Source organism: Diabrotica virgifera, chromosome 4, assembly GCF_917563875.1.
Source record: "Diabrotica virgifera virgifera chromosome 4, PGI_DIABVI_V3a".
Lineage (NCBI taxonomy): Eukaryota > Metazoa > Arthropoda > Insecta > Coleoptera > Chrysomelidae > Diabrotica > Diabrotica virgifera.
The window spans coordinates 108,659,729-108,679,057 of record NC_065446.1 but is presented as its reverse complement, the minus strand read 5'-3'; the positions used below and the strand labels follow the sequence as shown (position 1 = coordinate 108,679,057).

Below are 19,329 nucleotides of genomic sequence, written 5' to 3'. Positions count from 1 at the left end.
CACCCCAGAATAAGGTTCAAGAAGTCGCCCACGCGAAAAGTGATCCAAATTTTTTTTAACAATTTTTTTTAACAATTTTTTTTATCAAATTGCAAAAATCAATATTTTTGGCCCAGACAAATTTTTTTTTAGGTTTTTTGGACCATTTTGGACAAAAAAGGTCTGTTATATTTTTTCTCTAAAGTTGATCGTTTTCGAGTTATAAGCAATTTAAAAAACGCGAAAATGGTCATTTTCAAGGCTTAATAACTCGGTTAAAAGTTATTATTATGAAAGTCAGAAAATGACTAAATCAAAGTTTAAAGCCCCCCCTACAAGATCCTGAAGAAATTTTTGTCATTATTTTATTACTAAGCTGTTATTTTTAAGTAGTAATAATGAGCGCCATGCACGTGTTAGGCGGCCGTAAATGCTGAGTGCAAGAGAGATGCCATTCCGGCAGTCCACTTGTGCATCTTATTCGCACTTACATTTACAGCCGCGTCAATACGATCTAACCGCGCATTGTTATTAATTAACAATAACAGCTAAGTAATAAATTAATGGCACAGATTTCTTCAGGATCATGTAGCGTGTTGATTAAGTCACTTTCTGACTTTCATAATAATAACTTTTAACAGAGTTATTAAGCCTTGAAAATGGCCATTTCCGCGTTTTTCTAATTTTAAATTGCTTATAACTCGAAAACGATCAACTTTAGAGAAAAAATATAACAGACCTTTTTTGTCCAGAATGGTCCAAAAAACCTAAAAAAAATTGTCCGGCCAAAAATATTGATTTTTGCAATTTGATTAAAAAAAATTGTTAAAAAAAACTTTGGTACCACTTTTCGCGTGGGCGGCTTCTTGAACCTTATTCTGGGGTGTCTCACGAATGTGATTATGCAAAAAAATCCCATGGGAATATTTTTCCGAACGAACCCTTGGTTTTCGCCTTGTCTAAGTTAAGTACATGAAAAACAGTGTATATTTCAAAAATCTGAACATATTTGAGCGGGGCAGGAAATGGGCAAGTCACAAAATTTCACAAAAAAAGCGAATATTTCCCGAAATGAACGTCAGATCGAAAAACTAAAAAATACGTGTTCAATATTTTTCAAAAATCTATCGAATGATACCTAACACGACCCCCATTTTTTCGAATTAAGGATAGATGGCGCTATAATCGGAAAAAACGGTTGTTGGAAATGGAAAATTAAATTAAAAATGGAGTCCCCCAGTTTATGGAAAACTTAACTTACTTTTTTTTGGTTTTAGGACCTACTCTTCACAACACAATAGGTCCCCATAACGCTCGATTAACTGAAAATTTAGCATAGTTTCCTCCCCTACTATGAGTCATCTTTTCAGATTTGGGAATACATACATAATAACCCGAGGAGGTCAAATCAGGAGAATAAGCCGGATAAAAAAGCAATTTGAGTCATGACTTTTTGCTATTGTCATAACACTCTTATGAGTCGGCGCATAGTCTTGAAGAAACAACATATTCTTCTGCATATGGAGCCGTTTCTTACCGAGTTCATGCTTCAGTTTGTCCAATAATGCACTAAAATATTAGTTAATGATAGTTTTACCTTTTTCAAGATAGTTAATTAAAATTATGCCTTGCACTCCGTAGCACTTTTGCGGACTTCAGTCCACTGTTGTGCGCTCATTCTCTTCTCTGGTATGTAGCAGTGGATTCAGGTTTTATCAGCGGTTACCAGACGAAGCCAAAAATCCGACGGATTGAGCTTTATAAGACAAACACTGCTGAGAAGTGGTCACACGATCATGTTTTTGGTCAATGGTCGTCAGACACGGCACCAGTCGACAGGATACTTTTTTCTTATTCAAAACTTCGCTAACAATATGACTAGTGCGCTCTTTACTAATTCTTGTGGACTTTGCCAATTCACGCACCTTCGTTTTACGATTAGTTAGAACCATCTCGTGGACTTTCTTCACATTATTTTACGATGAAACTGCATCAGTGGGCAGTCCAGTACGTGGCTCATACAATGTGGATATACGCTGTGAGCTCGTACGTAGAGGGGATATTTACAAATTCGCGAGCGCCAGTAGTGGCAAGTCTGTAAACGTTTACCGGAAATTTGACATAAATGTCAAAGTGATTAATTTAAAATTAAAATTAAAAACATTAATTATAAAAAATATTAGTTGGTCAAAGCTGTGGTATATATTTTTACCTTAAATATACTTACGTTTTAAATGCTGAATTTACGTTTTTTTAATGTTCCGTAATATGTAATTATAAATTAATCTGCGCCATCTACACGATAATTGTGAAAGTATGCGAAGTAAGAAATTCATATTTTATCAATAGAACGTCAAAATGATTAGCAAAATCTTAAAAAAATCGATTACAATTTAATTACTTTTTTGCGTTGTAAATATTAAGCGATAACAATTAAATAATAAATTTAAAAATTACCGGTGAAAGTTGAATTAGTAATCCGCCAGGAGCGACACCAGCGAAGCTCAGAGCGTATACGGCCATTACGAAATTTAGTTCAGTCATTTGGCCAAAAAAGAGGGGGTTACCTGGAAAGTTTTCCGGGAGTTTCGCAAATTGGCTATTTAATGGATTTCGGTATGCTCTTTTCGAATTTCGACTTTGCTACCTTGATCTCCGCCGCTCGCGCCGCGATATTGAAAAAATGACGCCTAATAACAGTTTTTTGGGAATGTCTCCTTTCCGACGCATTTTATGAAAAAAACAAAATTTCCTACAACTTATGTATTTATAATTTTTTCTGTAAAATCAATATTATTCGCGTACCAGCGTCACAAAGTATTATTCCTCTAACTCTACGCCACCACGTGTTTTTGGTATATTTTTCTAAAATATTCTACTATTGCGACCTTATTACACTCGAGTCATTTGGAATTGCAGTGAACCATTTTCATTTATTTGCAGCAACTAAGTATATCACGTACGTTCGATCGAAATATAAATCCAATGCCACAATCGTATTCGACGGATACCCTGAAGATGTCGCAAATCGTAGTACCAAATACGCGGAGAGATCCAGACGATCATGAATAGCTGCTTCAGTAGACATACTTTTTGACGAGACAATGATTCCAACTGTGTCACAAGGTAAATTTCTGGGAAATGATGCGAACAAGAACCACCTCATTAGAATAATGAAGACAAAATTTGAAGGGGAAAATTTCATGTTCTCTCAAGCCACGGAAGATGCGGATACGATACGCTAATCATCAATACCGACATAAATGTTTCACCAGCATTCCATACCGTAATAATAGTGGTCGGCGAAGATATAGTTCTTCGGATTCTTTTCACAGCTCTATGTATGCGATCAAATGTGTACTTTCTCGAATCAGGAAAAGGAAAAATTTCCCAAGAAATATATTCTAATGAAAGTATCAAAGATAAAACAGCTGCAGATTATATTTTATTTTTACATGCCTTCAGTGGCTATGATACAACATGTGCACTCTTTGACTAAGGCAAAATGAAATTCATTAATGTACTCCGAAAAAATCCTGATAGCTTCTTCTTCTTCTTTTTGTATAGACATGACTGTCTGTTTTTTCAATGTGCCTCTAGTAAGTTGTCGTTCCATATTTTTTGTGGTCTTCCCACTGATCGTCTTCCTATTGGGGAACCGTCTCTCGCTGTCCTGACTACCCTATTTGTTGTCATTCGGCTTATGTGGTCATTCCATTCTATTCTTCTGTTTCTTACCCAGTTATTAATGTTATACACCTTGCATCTCCGTCGTATATCTGTACTTCTAGCTCTGTCCCATAGACTCTTACCATCGATTTTTCGAAGGGTTTTCATCTGCGCTGTTTCGAGCAATCTTTTTGTCCTCTCTGTGTCGGGTCGTGTTTTTGCCGCGTATGTCATTATTGGTCTGATGACTGTTTTCTAAATTCTGTCTTTCATTTCTTTTCCGATATTTTTATTTCTCCATATTGTGTCATTCAGGCAACCTACGGCTCTGTTTGCTCTATTCACTTGATCCTCCACTTCTGTTTCGAGCCTTCCGTAGCTAGATAGTGTGATGCCTAGGTATTTAAACTCCATCACTTGTTCTATTATCTGACCTTACAGCTCCAATTTACATTTTACTGGATCTGCTGTTATAACCATGCATTTGGTCTTTTGTAAGGAAATTAACATGTTAAATTTTCTGGCGATTATGTTGAATTAGTGCAGCATACGTTGTTAATCATCTTCACTTTGAGAGATTAGTATTGCATCGTCCGCGTAGCAGATTATTTTAAGTTGAGTTTCTCCCATTTGGTATCCTTTTTTAGTTCTTACTTTTTTTATTATTTCGTCCATGATCAGGTTGAACAATAATGGACTCAAGGAAACCCCCTGTCTTATCCCATTGCCGGCTTCAATTGGGTCAGTTAATTCATCTTCCACTTTTACTTTTATTGTGTTGTTCTGGTAGATGTTTTCGATCGTTTTAATTATTCCTAGAGGTACCTCTCTCGAGTATAACAAATGGATAACGTCCTTTAATGTGACCCTGTCAAATTCTTTCTTAAGGTCCACGAAACATAAATATGCCGGTTTGTTGTATTCCAATGATTTCTCTTGAGCTTGCCTCATTATAAATATAACGTCAGTGCATGACCTTCCCGACCTAAAACCTTGTTGTTCTTCTGCTAGTGTTATAATTTGATTCAATTTGTTTGTTATCACTTTGGTTGTTAATTTTAATGTTGTGTTTAATAAGTTAATTCCTCTGTAATTATCCGTGTCCGATTTGTCTTCTTTTTTGAAGAGAGGTATTAGGATGCTTGATCTCCATTCTTGTGGTATTCTGTTTTGTTCTATTCCCTCTTTTATTCTATTCTCTCCTGGAGATTTTCTATTTTTTAATTTTCTTAATGCTTCCTTTATATCTCCCTCCTCGATGTTTATTTCTTCGTTTGTTGTAACTTCAGGTGTTGGTGGTTCATTATCGTCGCCTTTAGCAAATAGAGATCGGATGTAGTCTGCCCATGTTTCCTACTGAATGTGTTTCGCTTTTATTAATTCGTTCATCTCCTTACTTTGCCCTCTGATCATTCTCCATACTTCTTTTTGTGTTCCGTAGAAGTCGTGTTCCATCTGTTTTGAGAAACTCTGCTAGTGCTCCCTTTTTATTTGCCTCACTAAAGTATTCGTTTCGTTTCTGATTCGTTTGTACTGGTTGTATGCCTGTTGTGTTTGTTTCGTTCTGTATTGTAAAAAGGCTTTCTTCTTTTCTTTACATTTTATCTTAACTTCCTCTTTAAACCACGGGATTTTCTTCTTTAATATGTGAGTATTCGTTACTTTTCTCTCTCCAAGTGATTCTGTTGCAACGTTGATAATGTTATCTTTTAGTTTTTGCCAGCTTTCATCGATGTTATCGTTTTCTAATATTGTATTCTCAGCAATCTTCTCTGATATTCTTTTCCTGTGCAAGTATTACGTGTATTCCGTATGTAGTCCTTCTACTTTGATTTTTGTTTGTGTTGGTGCTGCCCTCTTGGGTGTGAAATATTTCATAATAATTCCTATTTTACATACTACTAGGCTATGGTCGCTACCTACATCTGCTGAGTTGAGGCATCTTACGTCGATTATTTTTGATGGATGTATATCTCTGTTGGTTACAACATAATCTATCATAGATCTTTGTCCTCGGGTGTTATTGAATGTATATTTGTGTTGGTCTTTGTGTTTGTTACTCGTGCAGAAGTTTATCATCAGTTCTCCATTTTCGTTTTTAACATTTTCATTGTGTTTTTGCTTAATTCCGGGTATTACTTGGTTACCAATTCGAGCGTTAAAATCCCCCAGTATTATCATCTACCCTCTAACTTGATCTACTACTTGTAATTCGTCATAAAAGATTTCTCTTGTTGTTTGAGGCTTGTTATTTTCTGGGCCGTATATGTTCCGATGATGTTCAGGTCTTCCTTTTCCATTCTAATTTTTGCTGTGACACTATTCCGTTATATATTGACACTATTTGATGTGATTTTGGTATTTTTTATGTATTAAAATCCTGATATGAACGAGGTTATTCAATAATGCGGTTACAGTGAAGTGAAAAGTAAGAAAACATGTCTTTAAACGAATATAGATATTATGTATGCTTTACAAAATCAGCATATTATAAAAGTAAATTTAATATTCCGTCGCTACCACCAACAGAAACAGCACGACAACATTCTTTCCGAACCTGGTTTAGCAGTGGTACTAGAATGAAAAAAAATGTAGAACAATGGAAATAGAAAAAAAAACAAAAATGGACTAATTCCTGTTACGATGTGTAAAAAAGGATGTCAGAAAGCCTGTGGATGCAGAAAAGCTGGATTAAAATGCTCCGTTATATGCATAAATTCTAGTGCTACTTGTAATAATTTGCAATTTCCGTCATATAATTACGATGAAGAGGAAGAATTGGCGACTATTTTTGAAAAAGCTTTCGATGAAATCGAAAACGAAGAGGCGTGTGATGAGTCTGATAGTCACATTGATGTCATGATAGGACGAAGTCGTATCACCTGGTTTATCAGGAATAGCAAAGCGAAGGAGATTGTGCTAAATTTCTAAATAAATGAATAACATCTGGATTAGGCCTATAGAGGATTAGGCCTATAGGGACTTTTTAAAACGTCTATTGAAATGAACTTTACGGTGCGCCAAAACCGATTGATTTGATTAAAAATATTAATAGACCAGTAAGGATCTGTTTTTAGGTGGATGTGAGAGGTGGCATTCAGATTTTTGCTGATAAAGTTAGGTGATAACTTCGTTAATAATAATTGATTTATGCTCCTTCTCAAATATGCCCGGAACATTAATAAAAAAAATTAAATATTTAAAAATTTCAAAAAATTTCGTTTTTTTTTCTACTTTTTTTGCTTATAACTTAAAAACTATTCATTTTAGAACAAAGTCCTATAGGAATAAAACAAAGATAATAAAATTTTCTATCAGATGCGATTGGTTAAAAATGTCTTAATTTATCACCCTTGCTTCAAAATAGCAATAAATATAAAATAAAGGGGCAAAACAAGCCTGTCCTTATTCAATGATTTTCCATCACTTAGGAACCTTCCTAATTCGCTTAGAAAATTTTTGTAATGTGCTAAAACCGTACATAAAATTTCATTAAAATTGACTTACTAGATTTTGCATAATAATTTTGCAATCTAAACTTTTTTAAAAAATTAAAATTTTTTAAAATCTTGCACAACAAAAACTAGAACATCCAAAGATTTGTCAATTTTTTTTTTACATATAAAGAAGTACTCCACCTATCTAATGCACTTTACAGAATTGAAATCGGATTATTTAAGCAGCCTCAGCAATGTTTTAAAGTTATAAACAATTTTTTGGCTTATAAACAAATTAGTGCTGTGGCCAGGAGGGGGTGCTACGGGCTCCTTTATTTAGATGGACTTACCCAAGTTTTTTTATGTATTTTGACCCGTAGAACACGAATTTTTTGGGTAACAGTTGATCCAGATGTCGATACGATTTTTATAAACAAAGAACTTGAGGAATTACATAAAATCGATTTTTCGCAAAATAAAACATTTTTTTGTATTTCTTGGGTAATTCTAAGCAAAAAATGTTCTTACAAGTTTTTTCTTAGGATGCATAGTTTTCGAGATAAACGCGGTGGAACTTTCAAAAAATCGAGAAATTGCAATTTTTGAACACGAATAACGTTTGATTAAAAAATAAAATAGCAATTCTGCTGACAGCACTTGAAAGTTTAAGTCAAATTATATCGGTATTAATTATTTGCATTGCTAAAAATTAATTTTTTTATTATTAAACAAAGCTATTTGTTTATAAGCCAAAAAATTGTTTATAAATTTAAAACATTGCTGGGACCCCTTAAATAATCCGATTTTAATTCTGAAAAGTGTATTTGATAGGTAGAGCACCTCTTTATATGTCAAAAAATTAGCCAACTTCTAAATGGTCTACTTTTTGTTCAGAAAGATTTAAAAAAATTTGAACTTTTTTAAAAACATTTAGATTGCAAAATTATGCAAAATTTATTCATTTATTTATTTATTATTTTGCAAAATTAAGCGAATTACTAAGGTTCTAAGTGCCACCAAAGTGGTTAAAAAATATTGAATAACAACAGACTTATTTTGCCCCCTTATTTTGTACTTATTGCTATATTGCAGAAAAGGTAATACCTTAAGACATTTTTCACCAGTCGTATATCATACAAAATTCAATTATCTTTATTTTATTTCTCTACGAACCGTTTTAAAGTTATAAGCAAAGAAAGCAGAAAAAAATCGATGTTTTTCGAAATTTTTAAATATTTTAATTTTTTTATTATGTTCCGGGCATATTTGAGAAGGAGCATAAGTCAATTATTATTACTGAAGGTGTCAACTAACTTTATCTGCAAAAATCCGAATGCCACCTCTCACATCCAAAAATAGACGTTTTTTTGCAGATCCTTACTGGTCTATAATAATACATAAATTGTAAGAAATTTTTTCTAGTTTAATTTTGTACATAAATGTTTTTTTCGCAAAATTCGTTTGAAAGGAGATTTTCCCAAAAAACTGTTATTAGGCGCCATTTTTTTAATATGGCGGCAAGAGCGGCGGAGATACGAGGTAGCAAAGTTGAAATTCGAAAAGAGCATACCGAAGTTAATAAAATTACCAATTTTCAAAATTCCCGGAAAACTTTCCGGGACTAATTTTTCATTGGACTAATTCACGGAACCAAAACTTAACAGTGTATTCTGAAGGAGCATTAGTCCCATAATATTTATCTAGCTTTTCTTTAGTTTTTTTCGCCTTTTATTTCTCAAATAATAATGTTTAATGCGAGATCGACAATCGTTTTCTCCGTATGCGTCTTTTTCCAAACACGTCAAGTTTATGCAGCTGTCAAAAATAGGTATACTAATGGCCACATCGCGCTCAAATTTGACATGTATGCCTAAAAAAGTTTAGACTTTTTAGAACTAATGTTTTTTTTAGAGATCGCATACTCTAATCGACGATGGAGGTTACTTATCTGACCACCAGATATCATGAAATTTGGTTTTTAATGCTCTTTTTCTTATGGTGCCCTGCACCTATAGTGCGTTTTCGAATTATGTTAAGGCCAGGCGTCTGTCTTTTGCAGCATGCAAAAGCTGGCCAGTGTTATTTATGCCCGTCCAGTTCTTTATATTTGCCTGGTCCCAAGACCAGGATGAGAAAGAGGGGGGGTTAAGCAAGGGACTAACTATTCCTTCTTGTAAAAAAACATAGTTATGAAAACGAAGCACATGCCTCGGATAAGGACGGATCTTTTAGACGACAAAAGCGACGACAAAGGACAATGAATATAGGAACCTGGAACGTACTGAGCCTATATCGGCCTGGAGCCCTAACTCAGGTGGTCAAAGAACTTGAATCCAGAAACATGGACATAACTGCCTTACAAGAGATTAGATGGACTGGAGAAGGCACACTAAAAACTAATAAATCAGTAGTATTTTTCAGCGGAAGCGAACGGGAACATCAATTCGGGACTGGCTTTATAGTCAGGGAAAGTCTTGTGGGATCAGTCTTAACTTTCAAACACGTTAATGAAAGACTCTGTTATATCAGACTCAAAGGACAACTACATAACTATTCCCTAGTTGCTGCCCATGCACCGACAGAGGAAAAGGAAGAGCATGTAAAAGATAGCTTCTATGAGAAACTAGAGGAACTGATAAATAATCTACCCAAACAGGACATGCATATTATCTTAGGAGATTTCAATGCAAAGATTGGGAAGGAAGCAGGGTACAAACCAACAATAGGTAACCATAGTCTTCACGATGTCAGCAACGATAATGGAACAATGTTAATAGACTTTGCAGCGTCCCACAACTTACTAATAAAATCGACAATGTTCGAACACAAGAAAATACACAAACAAACATGGGTCTCCAAAGACGGCGTCACAAGAAATCAGATCGATCATGTTCTAGTAGATGCCAGGAGGGGTAGTAACTGTCTAAACGTAAGAAGCCTAAAAGGAGCTGATGGAGACACGGATCATTTTCTGGTAAAAGCGAAGATAAGGACAAGAATAGCGTCCAAAAAAAACACACAAGAATATACCAACACAACTATGGAATAATGAAGTTCTACGTAATAAGCAGACAGAACAGAAATTTCAAAAGGCTATAAAAATCGCTCTAACACAGACAGACGACTATAACAACACAGACTCAGCTTGGAAAAATATCAAATTAGCTCTGACAAGCGTATCAGATGAAATACTAGGACACAAAAAGAAAACAACAAAAAAATGGTTCGATGATGATTGCCTGAACTCCATAACAGCAAGAAATGTGGCTAGAAGGAACATGCTACAAAACCCCTCGCACAAAAACCATGAAATGTACAGACAAAGAAGAACAGAAACAAGAAAACTGATAAAAAGGAAGAAGAAGGAGTATCAGGAACAAATAATCAGAGATATAGAAGAAAAAAGAAAGAACAAACAAGCGAGACAGTTCTTCCAAGGAGTTTCAGATATCAAGACCGGGTACCAAGCAAGAACAGGAAACTTCCTTCAAAACGACAGCGGGCAGCTTATCACTGATGACAAGGATATCCTAAAAACCTGGAAGGAATACTTCTATCAACTATTGAACGACCAATCTAGCAGAAATACATCAAACATAGAGGTACATACAGCTGAAATAGAAGACCAATACCCGACATACGAAGAAGTAATACAGGCAATTAAAAACCTTAAAAATAATAAGACACCAGGTAGCGATGGTGTACCCGCAGAGTGCTTAAAACATGGAGGAGAAGCGTTGTACAGTTCTATATACAAGCTAATTCAAGACATTTGGCGAGAAGAAACAATGCCAGATGAATGAAAAGAAGTGGTTATTGTACCAATACACAAAAAAAGGAAACAAAAAGCAATGTATTAACTACCGGGGAATAACACTCCCTAAACACCACCTACAAAATCATTGCAAACATCCTGCTAGAAAGAACCAAAACATACACCGAAGAAATCGTTGGAGATTATCAATGCGGATTTAGACCGGGCCGCTCTACTATTGACCAGATGTTCATTATTTCCAGGTGACCAGGTGTTCATAGATTTTAAACAAGCATTTGATAGAGTATGCAGGGCTAGACTGTGGACAGCGATGCAGGAACTTGGCTTTCCAAAAAAACTAGTCAGGTTGATGCGGATGTGTATGGAACGGTTACGATGTAAGGTGAGAGTTGGATAACAATACTCGGAGACATTTGAAATAAACAATGGACTAAAACAGGGAGATGCACTTTCACCACAACTCTTCAACTTAGCTCTGGAGCACATAATCAGAAGTGCAAGAATCGAAAAACCGAATACAGTATTTCATCGAGAAGGACCAAACTTACTACTGGCATTTGCAGACGATATCGATCTAATAGGAAACACACGATTAAGGATGAAGGAGACTTTCGTGAGATTCGAGAAGGAAGCAGAGAAGATGGGGCTCCAAATCAACGAAAACAAGACGAAATATATGTATATGAGCCGCAATAACCAAAGCAGAGACAGAATCGGTCAGAACATCACCATCGATGACTTTAACTTTGAGCGCGTTAGAGAATTCAAGTATATTGGAACAACAATAACTGAAGACAATAACGGATCACAAGAAATAAACAACAGGATTCAGGCCGGAAACAGATGTCTTTTTGCCCTCCAAAACCTTATAAAATCGAAACAACTAACAAGACGTACGAAGATACACGTCTATAAAACAATCATACGACCCGTTGTGATTTATGGAAGCGAAACGTGGACGATAACAAAGGCAAACGAAGAGAGCTATGTGTTTGGGAAAGAAAAATCCTAAGAAAGATCTTTGGTCCTGTGCTGGATGAAGCATCAGGACAATATAGGATAAGAACTAACAAAGAGCTCGAAGAACTTTACCCAGACGCCAACATCATAAAAGAAATAAAGTGTAGAAGACTTCAGTGGGCAGGACACCTCAGAAGACATTCTGACCAAAGAATAGTAAGACTGGTGTGGGAGGAAGTCCCAACTGGAAAGAGACCACGCGGATGCCCTCGACTCCGGTGGCGAGATAATATAGCAGGAGACCTAGGCACTATGGGCGTGGAGAATTGGATGGAGGTTGCTCAAGACAGAAAACAGTGGAGGCATGTTGTCGAGTCGGCTAAAACCCACGAAGGGTTGTAACGCCACGGAGTAAGTAAGTAAGTAAGTACTTTATATTTCGTAGCCACGACATTTGTTTCCTCCTCTCTTGCCCTCAATCTTTCCTTAGATGATTAGTTAAGTGATTGCGTATTTTCCCCTCTCACGATATGGTCTAGGTATCCAATTTTTCGTACCCTGATCAAGTTGAGCAATTCTCTCTCAGTATTTGCTCTTCTTAAAAGTTCCTCACCCTATCTGTCCATGGGATGCGGAACATTCTTCGCAAGGTCCACATTTCGAAGGCCTCCAACTTATTACGAAGGTTTTCAGTGCAAAAATCTATTATTATTCCAATTTCTATTTAAAGCGATAATTATTAGATATATTTATACATAATCAACCACATCAAATTTATCGCTTGTTCTGATAAAGAAAGAGTCATTATTGAAGGGCGTCAAGAAAAGTGTGTATATCGATTTTCCCAACACTAATTGAGTCTATTCGTTATGTATTTAGGTTGAAAATGTTCCACTTTCTTCTTTAATTATATAGTAGGTGATGATATAGGTATAGAGATTGCTCGCACGAAAGATTTTGGAATATAGTGGATCGTGCACTATATAAATTATATAAATTGTGTAGTTTTGGTTGTGTATGATAATACCATTATAAAAGAATCCGCTGTAAAACGAAATCAAGAGTCGTCCTATATTTCACAGAGCGTCATAAATGCCCATAGTAGTTTCACTCTCATTAGGTGTTCGAAATAATGAAATAACAAATTTTATATTATTTGTTATTTCACTATTTCGAATACTTTCTTTCTCATACACGGACTATAATACTGCGCATAGACGCCATCCCCGACCGGCACCCTTAGAATCTGTGCACTGTACCTCCAAGTATTTTAGATATTTTATTTTATTTCAGTTGGCTCGAAGTAAATGTACGGTTGCAGTGAATGTCTGTCATTGTCAATGTCAATATTGTCATATGTATTTGTGAAAACATTTTACATAATGTCCTAAAAAGGTTTGTTAATGTTGTTCTGAAGTTATTTAGAATAGTTAATTAAAAAGGTTTGGTCGGAGGTTACATGGAGGTTTTGGTCGGCCGTCCCAAGGACCCTTTGGTCGGCCGTCCCAAGGACCTTTTGGTCGGCCGTCCCAAGGACCTTTTGGTCGGCCCTCTCAAGGATAGTTTGGTCGGATGTCCTGGGTACGGATGGTTATGTAACATCGAACGTCCTCGGTTCGTCTCAAGGATGTCCCAGGACCTGAAACGTACGTCCTCAGGACATACGAATGTCCTAATGGTTCGTCCCGGGTACGTCTCAGGGATGTACTTGTGCTTGTTTGGGAAATATATATTAAGAACAAAGGACAACAAGCGCGAAAAGAAAAATCCCAGGGAGAGTGGTGTATTCATGTAATGACTGCTGAAAAACTTACATCGGTCAAACTGTTAGAACTTTTAACAAACATTTCAGATAGTACGGGACGTCCCGAGGACGTCTGTTTCAGGTCCCACTTAAGTCCGCATGTACTGGGACCTCAATCGGACGTCCCCAGGAATTACAAATCCAGACGTTCCCAGGAAGTACGATTACGGACCTCCCCAGAACGTCTGTTTCAGATCCCGCTTAAGTCAGAATGTACTGGGACCTTAATCGGACGTCCCCAGGAATTACAAATCCAGACGTACCCAGGAAGTACGATTACGGGCGTTCCTAGAAATTACGAATCCAGACCAGTTCAGGAAAAATATGAGGTTTATCCTCAGAGAATAAAATACACGATTTGTCCCTGATTTTCAACCCATATTAACCTATACCTAGGCGGTACCTAATACCGCAAACAAAATATTCCTCTCCTGAGATGAACATTTCAACAAGTCCAAATTTCCGAGCTACTATAATGAACTGCTCCGAATCGTGGTTTAAAGAGTTACCAACTTTTTTTCTGGTTTTTAGGACTCCGTTTAATGTTATTAATACTTTATTATACCTCTAAGTACCTCTAAGTATTTTAGATATTTTATTTTGTTTCGGTTGGCTCGAAGTAAATGTATGGTTGCAGTGAATGTATGTCATTGTCAATGTCAATATTGTACTGTACTTTCTGAAAACATTTTACATAATGTCCTAAAAAGGTTTGGTCGGAGGTTCCAAGGAGGTTTTGGTCGGCCGTCCCGGGGAGAGTTTGGTAGGATGTCCTGGGTTCAGATGGTTATGTAACATCGGACGTCCACGGTACGTCCCAAGAATGTCCCTGGACTTGAAACGTACGTCCTCGGGACATACGAATGCCCTAAGCGGTTCGTCCCAGGGATGTACTTGCGCTGTTTGGGGTATAGCACAATAAAAAAAGGCTTTCAATAATAGAAAAACAGATTCTAAGTTTCACCTTCTAGATCATAATCATTCTTTTAATGACCAATTTCTAAATCTTCATATTCAAAATAAAGGCCTTAAGAATTATTAGAATCTATAGAGATTAATAAATAAAAAAAGTGTGTGTACTTTGTACGCACGTAAGAAGTTATACTTCCATATCCTACTTTTTTTTATGATTTCAACGAAACAAATATATTTTAAACATTCTTTTTTTCTATATTTATAAGTCAAAAAATATATAAAAAAAAAACCTTTTAAAAAGTCAGTACAACTATAAACTCACTTTTTTCTCTGTTTTCGCCACTTTTAAAACATAACTTAACAACCACAACCATAATAATAAAAATGACAACAACACATTCTTTAACCACATCCGCCATCTTGGATAATTTTTGACATGTCATTGGAATACCCGATCAGAGCAAACGTATAACGTATCTGCGCGTAGCACCAACAATTTTTGATGAATTCGCGCACATTTACATTCACTCCCAATAGTCCTAATCGCGCCTGAAGAAGTATAACTTCATAAATACAGATATAATACTGAATGACCAACGTGAGACAAACTGATCTCCCCTCGACCCCTCCTCAACTTATTATTCAGTTAAAGACTAAGTTGAGAGGTATAATAACAATAAGGCATATTTACATCACTTGAGCGCATAATCACACCAGTTGAGGAAGACACTCTGCCGAAACAACTGCTGTAGTGAAAATAAATTGTACCTAACGAATTTTGTAAAAGTGTAGAAAACAAAAGTTTTCAATGTTTTATTCATAGATAAAATAAACTTTCATCACGTGGCGGTTGAATCCATCACTTATTCAAATTATAGTTCCTTTGCAGGGTAAACAGGTAAATTATAAATAAGGGTTGTCGATAAAGCGCTACCCAGTCTTTGCGTTCAGGTAGTAACGAAATGCAGAAACCAACCGCATGGTCTATAATCCCATGTTTGTGTAATGGGAAAACGGAAAGACCGCAGTCTATCAGACGCGAAATGCTCACATAAAAAATACAAAATAGAACAATACTAACCTTGGTTAGGTCTCCTTTATCGTATTCCAATTTCCATTCGGTGTGTTCGTCGACTAATCTCTTCAACATATCGAAATCACCATCATCCGCAATTTTCACTACACCAGGCTCCATTTAACTGAAAATGTTATCGGCCATTTTAGAAGTTTTAGGTTATAGTTTTCCCTAGAGTTTGAATCACAGAATGTTCATAGTGCGAAGATAAATATTAATATATCGATTTGGGGCATGGTGTTTTTGTAAGTGGAGGTTTCGGGACCGTTAACGCGCTGGTAGAGTCGTCGACATAGTAAATATATTTATAAAAAGGTTCCTACGCCTCGACGTCATTCCAGATTTGGTTTGTAGGTGGGTGTACGAGGAGTTGTTAATATATTTCGGATATTGACAGATTGTCACTGAAGGCGATCTGAAGGTGAGTGTTTTAATAAAACATTATATTTATTATATTATATTTATTTAACACTATATTTACTTTTACCTACATAAAGATTCATAATAGAACGTAGTTTTTGGTATGGTTGTTCTCAAAGGTTATAGGCATAGGCTATTGATTATGTTCAAAGTTCAAAATAGAGAGCTAGAGCTAGAAGGAACTACAACCAGTGGCGTAGCGTAGTGGGGGCGGTTCGCCCGGGCGGCAAAATGCACCAATAAATAATAAAAATGTTTTGTCAATATTTGAACCATTTTATATTTTTATCACAACTACAAATTTGGACCGATAATAGGGAGCACGGAATTGTTCATTACTTATTTTGTGACGAAGTCTTTCGTTGCTGCTACAGGTTCTTCTTCTTGATGTGCCTATCCGTGACGAATGTTGGCGATTATCATGGCAATCTTCACTTTATCTGCAGCAACGCGGAAAAGCTGCATAGACTTTGTGTTGAATCAAGTTCTGAGAATCGTATTTCTCAGTAGGTAGATTTGTATAGGTATTCCGATATAACAACAACCTTCGCCAATCTGTTTAAGGGATAAAAATGATTTGATTACTATGATTACTTTCGTTACTTTTGCATTTGAGTACCGATAATCATATCGAGGTTCGTATTTCTCAGTAGGTAGGTATTTTGTATAGGTATTCCGATATAATAACGACCTTCACGAAGTACGAAGTAATCAGAGTAATCAAAGTAGATACAATAGTCGTTACTCGCTCTGTTACGATTGGTACGAAGTAATCAGAGTAATCAAAGTAGATCAAGGTAGGTATTTTGTATATAGGTATTCCGATATAATAACGACCTTCACGAAGTACGAAGTAATCAAAGTAATCAAAGTAGATATAATAGTCGTTACTCGCTCTGATACGATTGGTACGAAGTAACGAACTAATCAGAGTAATCAAAGTAATCAAAGTAGATACAATAGTCGTTACTAGCTCTGATACGATTGGTACGAAGTAAAGAAGTAATCAGAGTAATCAAAGTAACGATTTGCATCTCTGTATAGTAATCGTTACTTTCGGTATTCGTAAGTAACGAGTACTTTGTAACGAATAGTTACTTTTTAAACATCACTGTACCATATTCGTTAAGATCTGCCTTCTTACAAGTGTATTCTAAAAGGGTCGTGAATAGCTTAGGAGATATGGTGTCTCCTTGTCGTACTCCTCGCTGTATACAGAATTTATTTGTTTATTGTTCAGTCTTACGCTAGCCATTGCATTTTGGTAGATATAAGTAATCATGTTAGTGTAGCGATGGTCTATTCGGCATTCTGTCAATGTTTTTAAAATTTTCTGCTTGAATATCAGTGCCAATGGTTTGTTGTATTCAGAAATTAGCAAGGATCAATACACTGCAAGCGCGCTTCTAACAGATAAACCGTTAAGCGCTCATGTCAAGCGGCGTTAAGCGCTCATGTTAGGTACGGACTCTTAGGAGGTTGTCTCCAATAGACACCTAGTCCAGAAAGCCACTGCGCATCCGCTAGGAAAAATATTCTGATTCGGATTTTTTGCACAATCTTACTCAAAAAGGACTCCTTTTAACAAATTTGCATGTTGCCAGGACCAAAAGTTGGTCAAAAATTTTTGAAACGTTTTTTTTTGTTTTTTTCCTAAAATTATTTTTTTTTGCATGGAAAAAAGTTTTTTTTAGGTTTTTTGGATCATTCCAAACAGAAAAGGTCTTTAGTGACTTTTCTCTAAAAATGATAGTTTTTGACATATAAGCGATTAAAAATTGAAAAATTGCGAAATCGGCCATTTTTAACCCTCAAAAACTATGTGAAAAACTGAAAATTTGAATGTTGCCAAGGTAGGTAGATATTCTTTAAACATCGATTGATGAAATCCCGAAGAGTTTTTTGCAATACAATATTAAAAACTCCTTTGTTTTTTAATTGCTAATCAAGCGTGCTCGACACTATTTTCCACCGACGCGACAGTATGGTGCAAATGAAAGGAATAAATTCCTTATTTCGTAAACCGGCGACTTTAGGGAAAAATCCCGAAACAGGTCGATTTTTATTTTTAATTTATGATATTGTGGCATATATGGTATACTAGTGACGTCATCCGACTGGGCGTGATAACCTAATCGATGATTTTTTTAAATGAGAATAGGGGTCGTGTGGTAGCTCATTTGAAAGGTTCTTTAATTCTCTATTCAGTAATGTAAACATAATGTAACCTAATTATTTATACAGGGTGTCCTTCTACTTCTTTTTTTGTCAAATAATTTAATTTATTAAAAATTTTTTGGACACCCTGTATAAATAATTATTATATAAATGTTTATATTACTGAATAGAGAATTGAAGAACCTTTCAAATGAGCTAGCACACGACCCCTATTCTCCTTTAAAAAAATCATCGATTACGTCATCACGTCCAGATGGATGACGTCACTAGTATATCATATATGCCACAATATCATAACTTACAAATAAAAATCGACCCGTTTCGGGATTTTTCCTTAAAGTCGCCGGTTTACGAAATAACGAATTTATTCCTTTCATTTGCACCATACTGTCGGTGGAAAATAGTGTCGCGCACGCTTGATTAGCAATCAAAAACAAAGGAGTTTTGAATATTTTATTGCAAAAAACTCTTCGGGATTTCATCAATCGATGTTTAAAGAATATCTACCTACCTTGGCAACATTCAAATTTTCAGTTTTCACATAGTTTTTGAGGGTTAAAAATGGCCGATTTCGCAATTTTTCAATTTTTAATCGCTTATATGTCAAAAACTGAGTCCGGTTCTGGCAGCAGATTGAAAGCCACGCTAAGGTTGTGCTCCAAATTAAATCTTCAAAATCAGACGAAAACAGAACAATTAAATTATTTTAGTGATTTGATAGTGAAAATAAGGGTGATAAAGTGTTATCTGAAACTATTTTAAGCAGTATTAAAGTAAGATTGAACCAATATTTAATTATTTTATATACAACATCATTATAAAATGTAAGCCATCAGTATATCCGATAAAAAACCTAGGTCCGCTGAGTTGAACCGCCGAAGTTTTTTTACGCGGTAATACTGATAATAAAACCAGTAACCTACTAATTACTTGGTCAATTACAATAGATATATTTTATTATTTTTCAAATAGACAAAGAAATATATTACAGGATTGGATTTTAATATTTAAGAATAACTATAGGTGATATCGATTTATTGTTATTGTTGTTATATACTGTTATACTAAAATATTATAGCTACAAACAATATTAAGGCTAGTAGAAGTTAACAAATAA

The 19,329-nt window shown here is 35.5% G+C and overlaps 2 protein-coding genes across 2 annotated transcripts in view; one reads left to right on the top strand and one right to left on the bottom strand.

The window, feature by feature from the left end:
* LOC114331847 (START domain-containing protein 10) overlaps nt 1–15,734 on the bottom strand; it is a 50,246-nt gene extending 34,512 nt beyond the window's left edge. The window contains exon 1 of the mRNA XM_028281524.2: nt 15,621–15,734. Within this exon, the coding sequence (XP_028137325.1) occupies nt 15,621–15,734 (114 nt within the window). The remainder of the gene's footprint in view (nt 1–15,620) is intronic.
* Nucleotides 15,735–15,752: 18 nt separating this feature from the next.
* The window catches only part of LOC126883097 (phosphopentomutase), a 166,977-nt gene continuing 163,400 nt past the window's right edge, over nt 15,753–19,329 (top strand). Inside the window, exon 1 of the mRNA XM_050648339.1 lies at nt 15,753–16,035. The gene's annotated coding sequence lies outside the window, so the exon portion shown is untranslated. The remainder of the gene's footprint in view (nt 16,036–19,329) is intronic.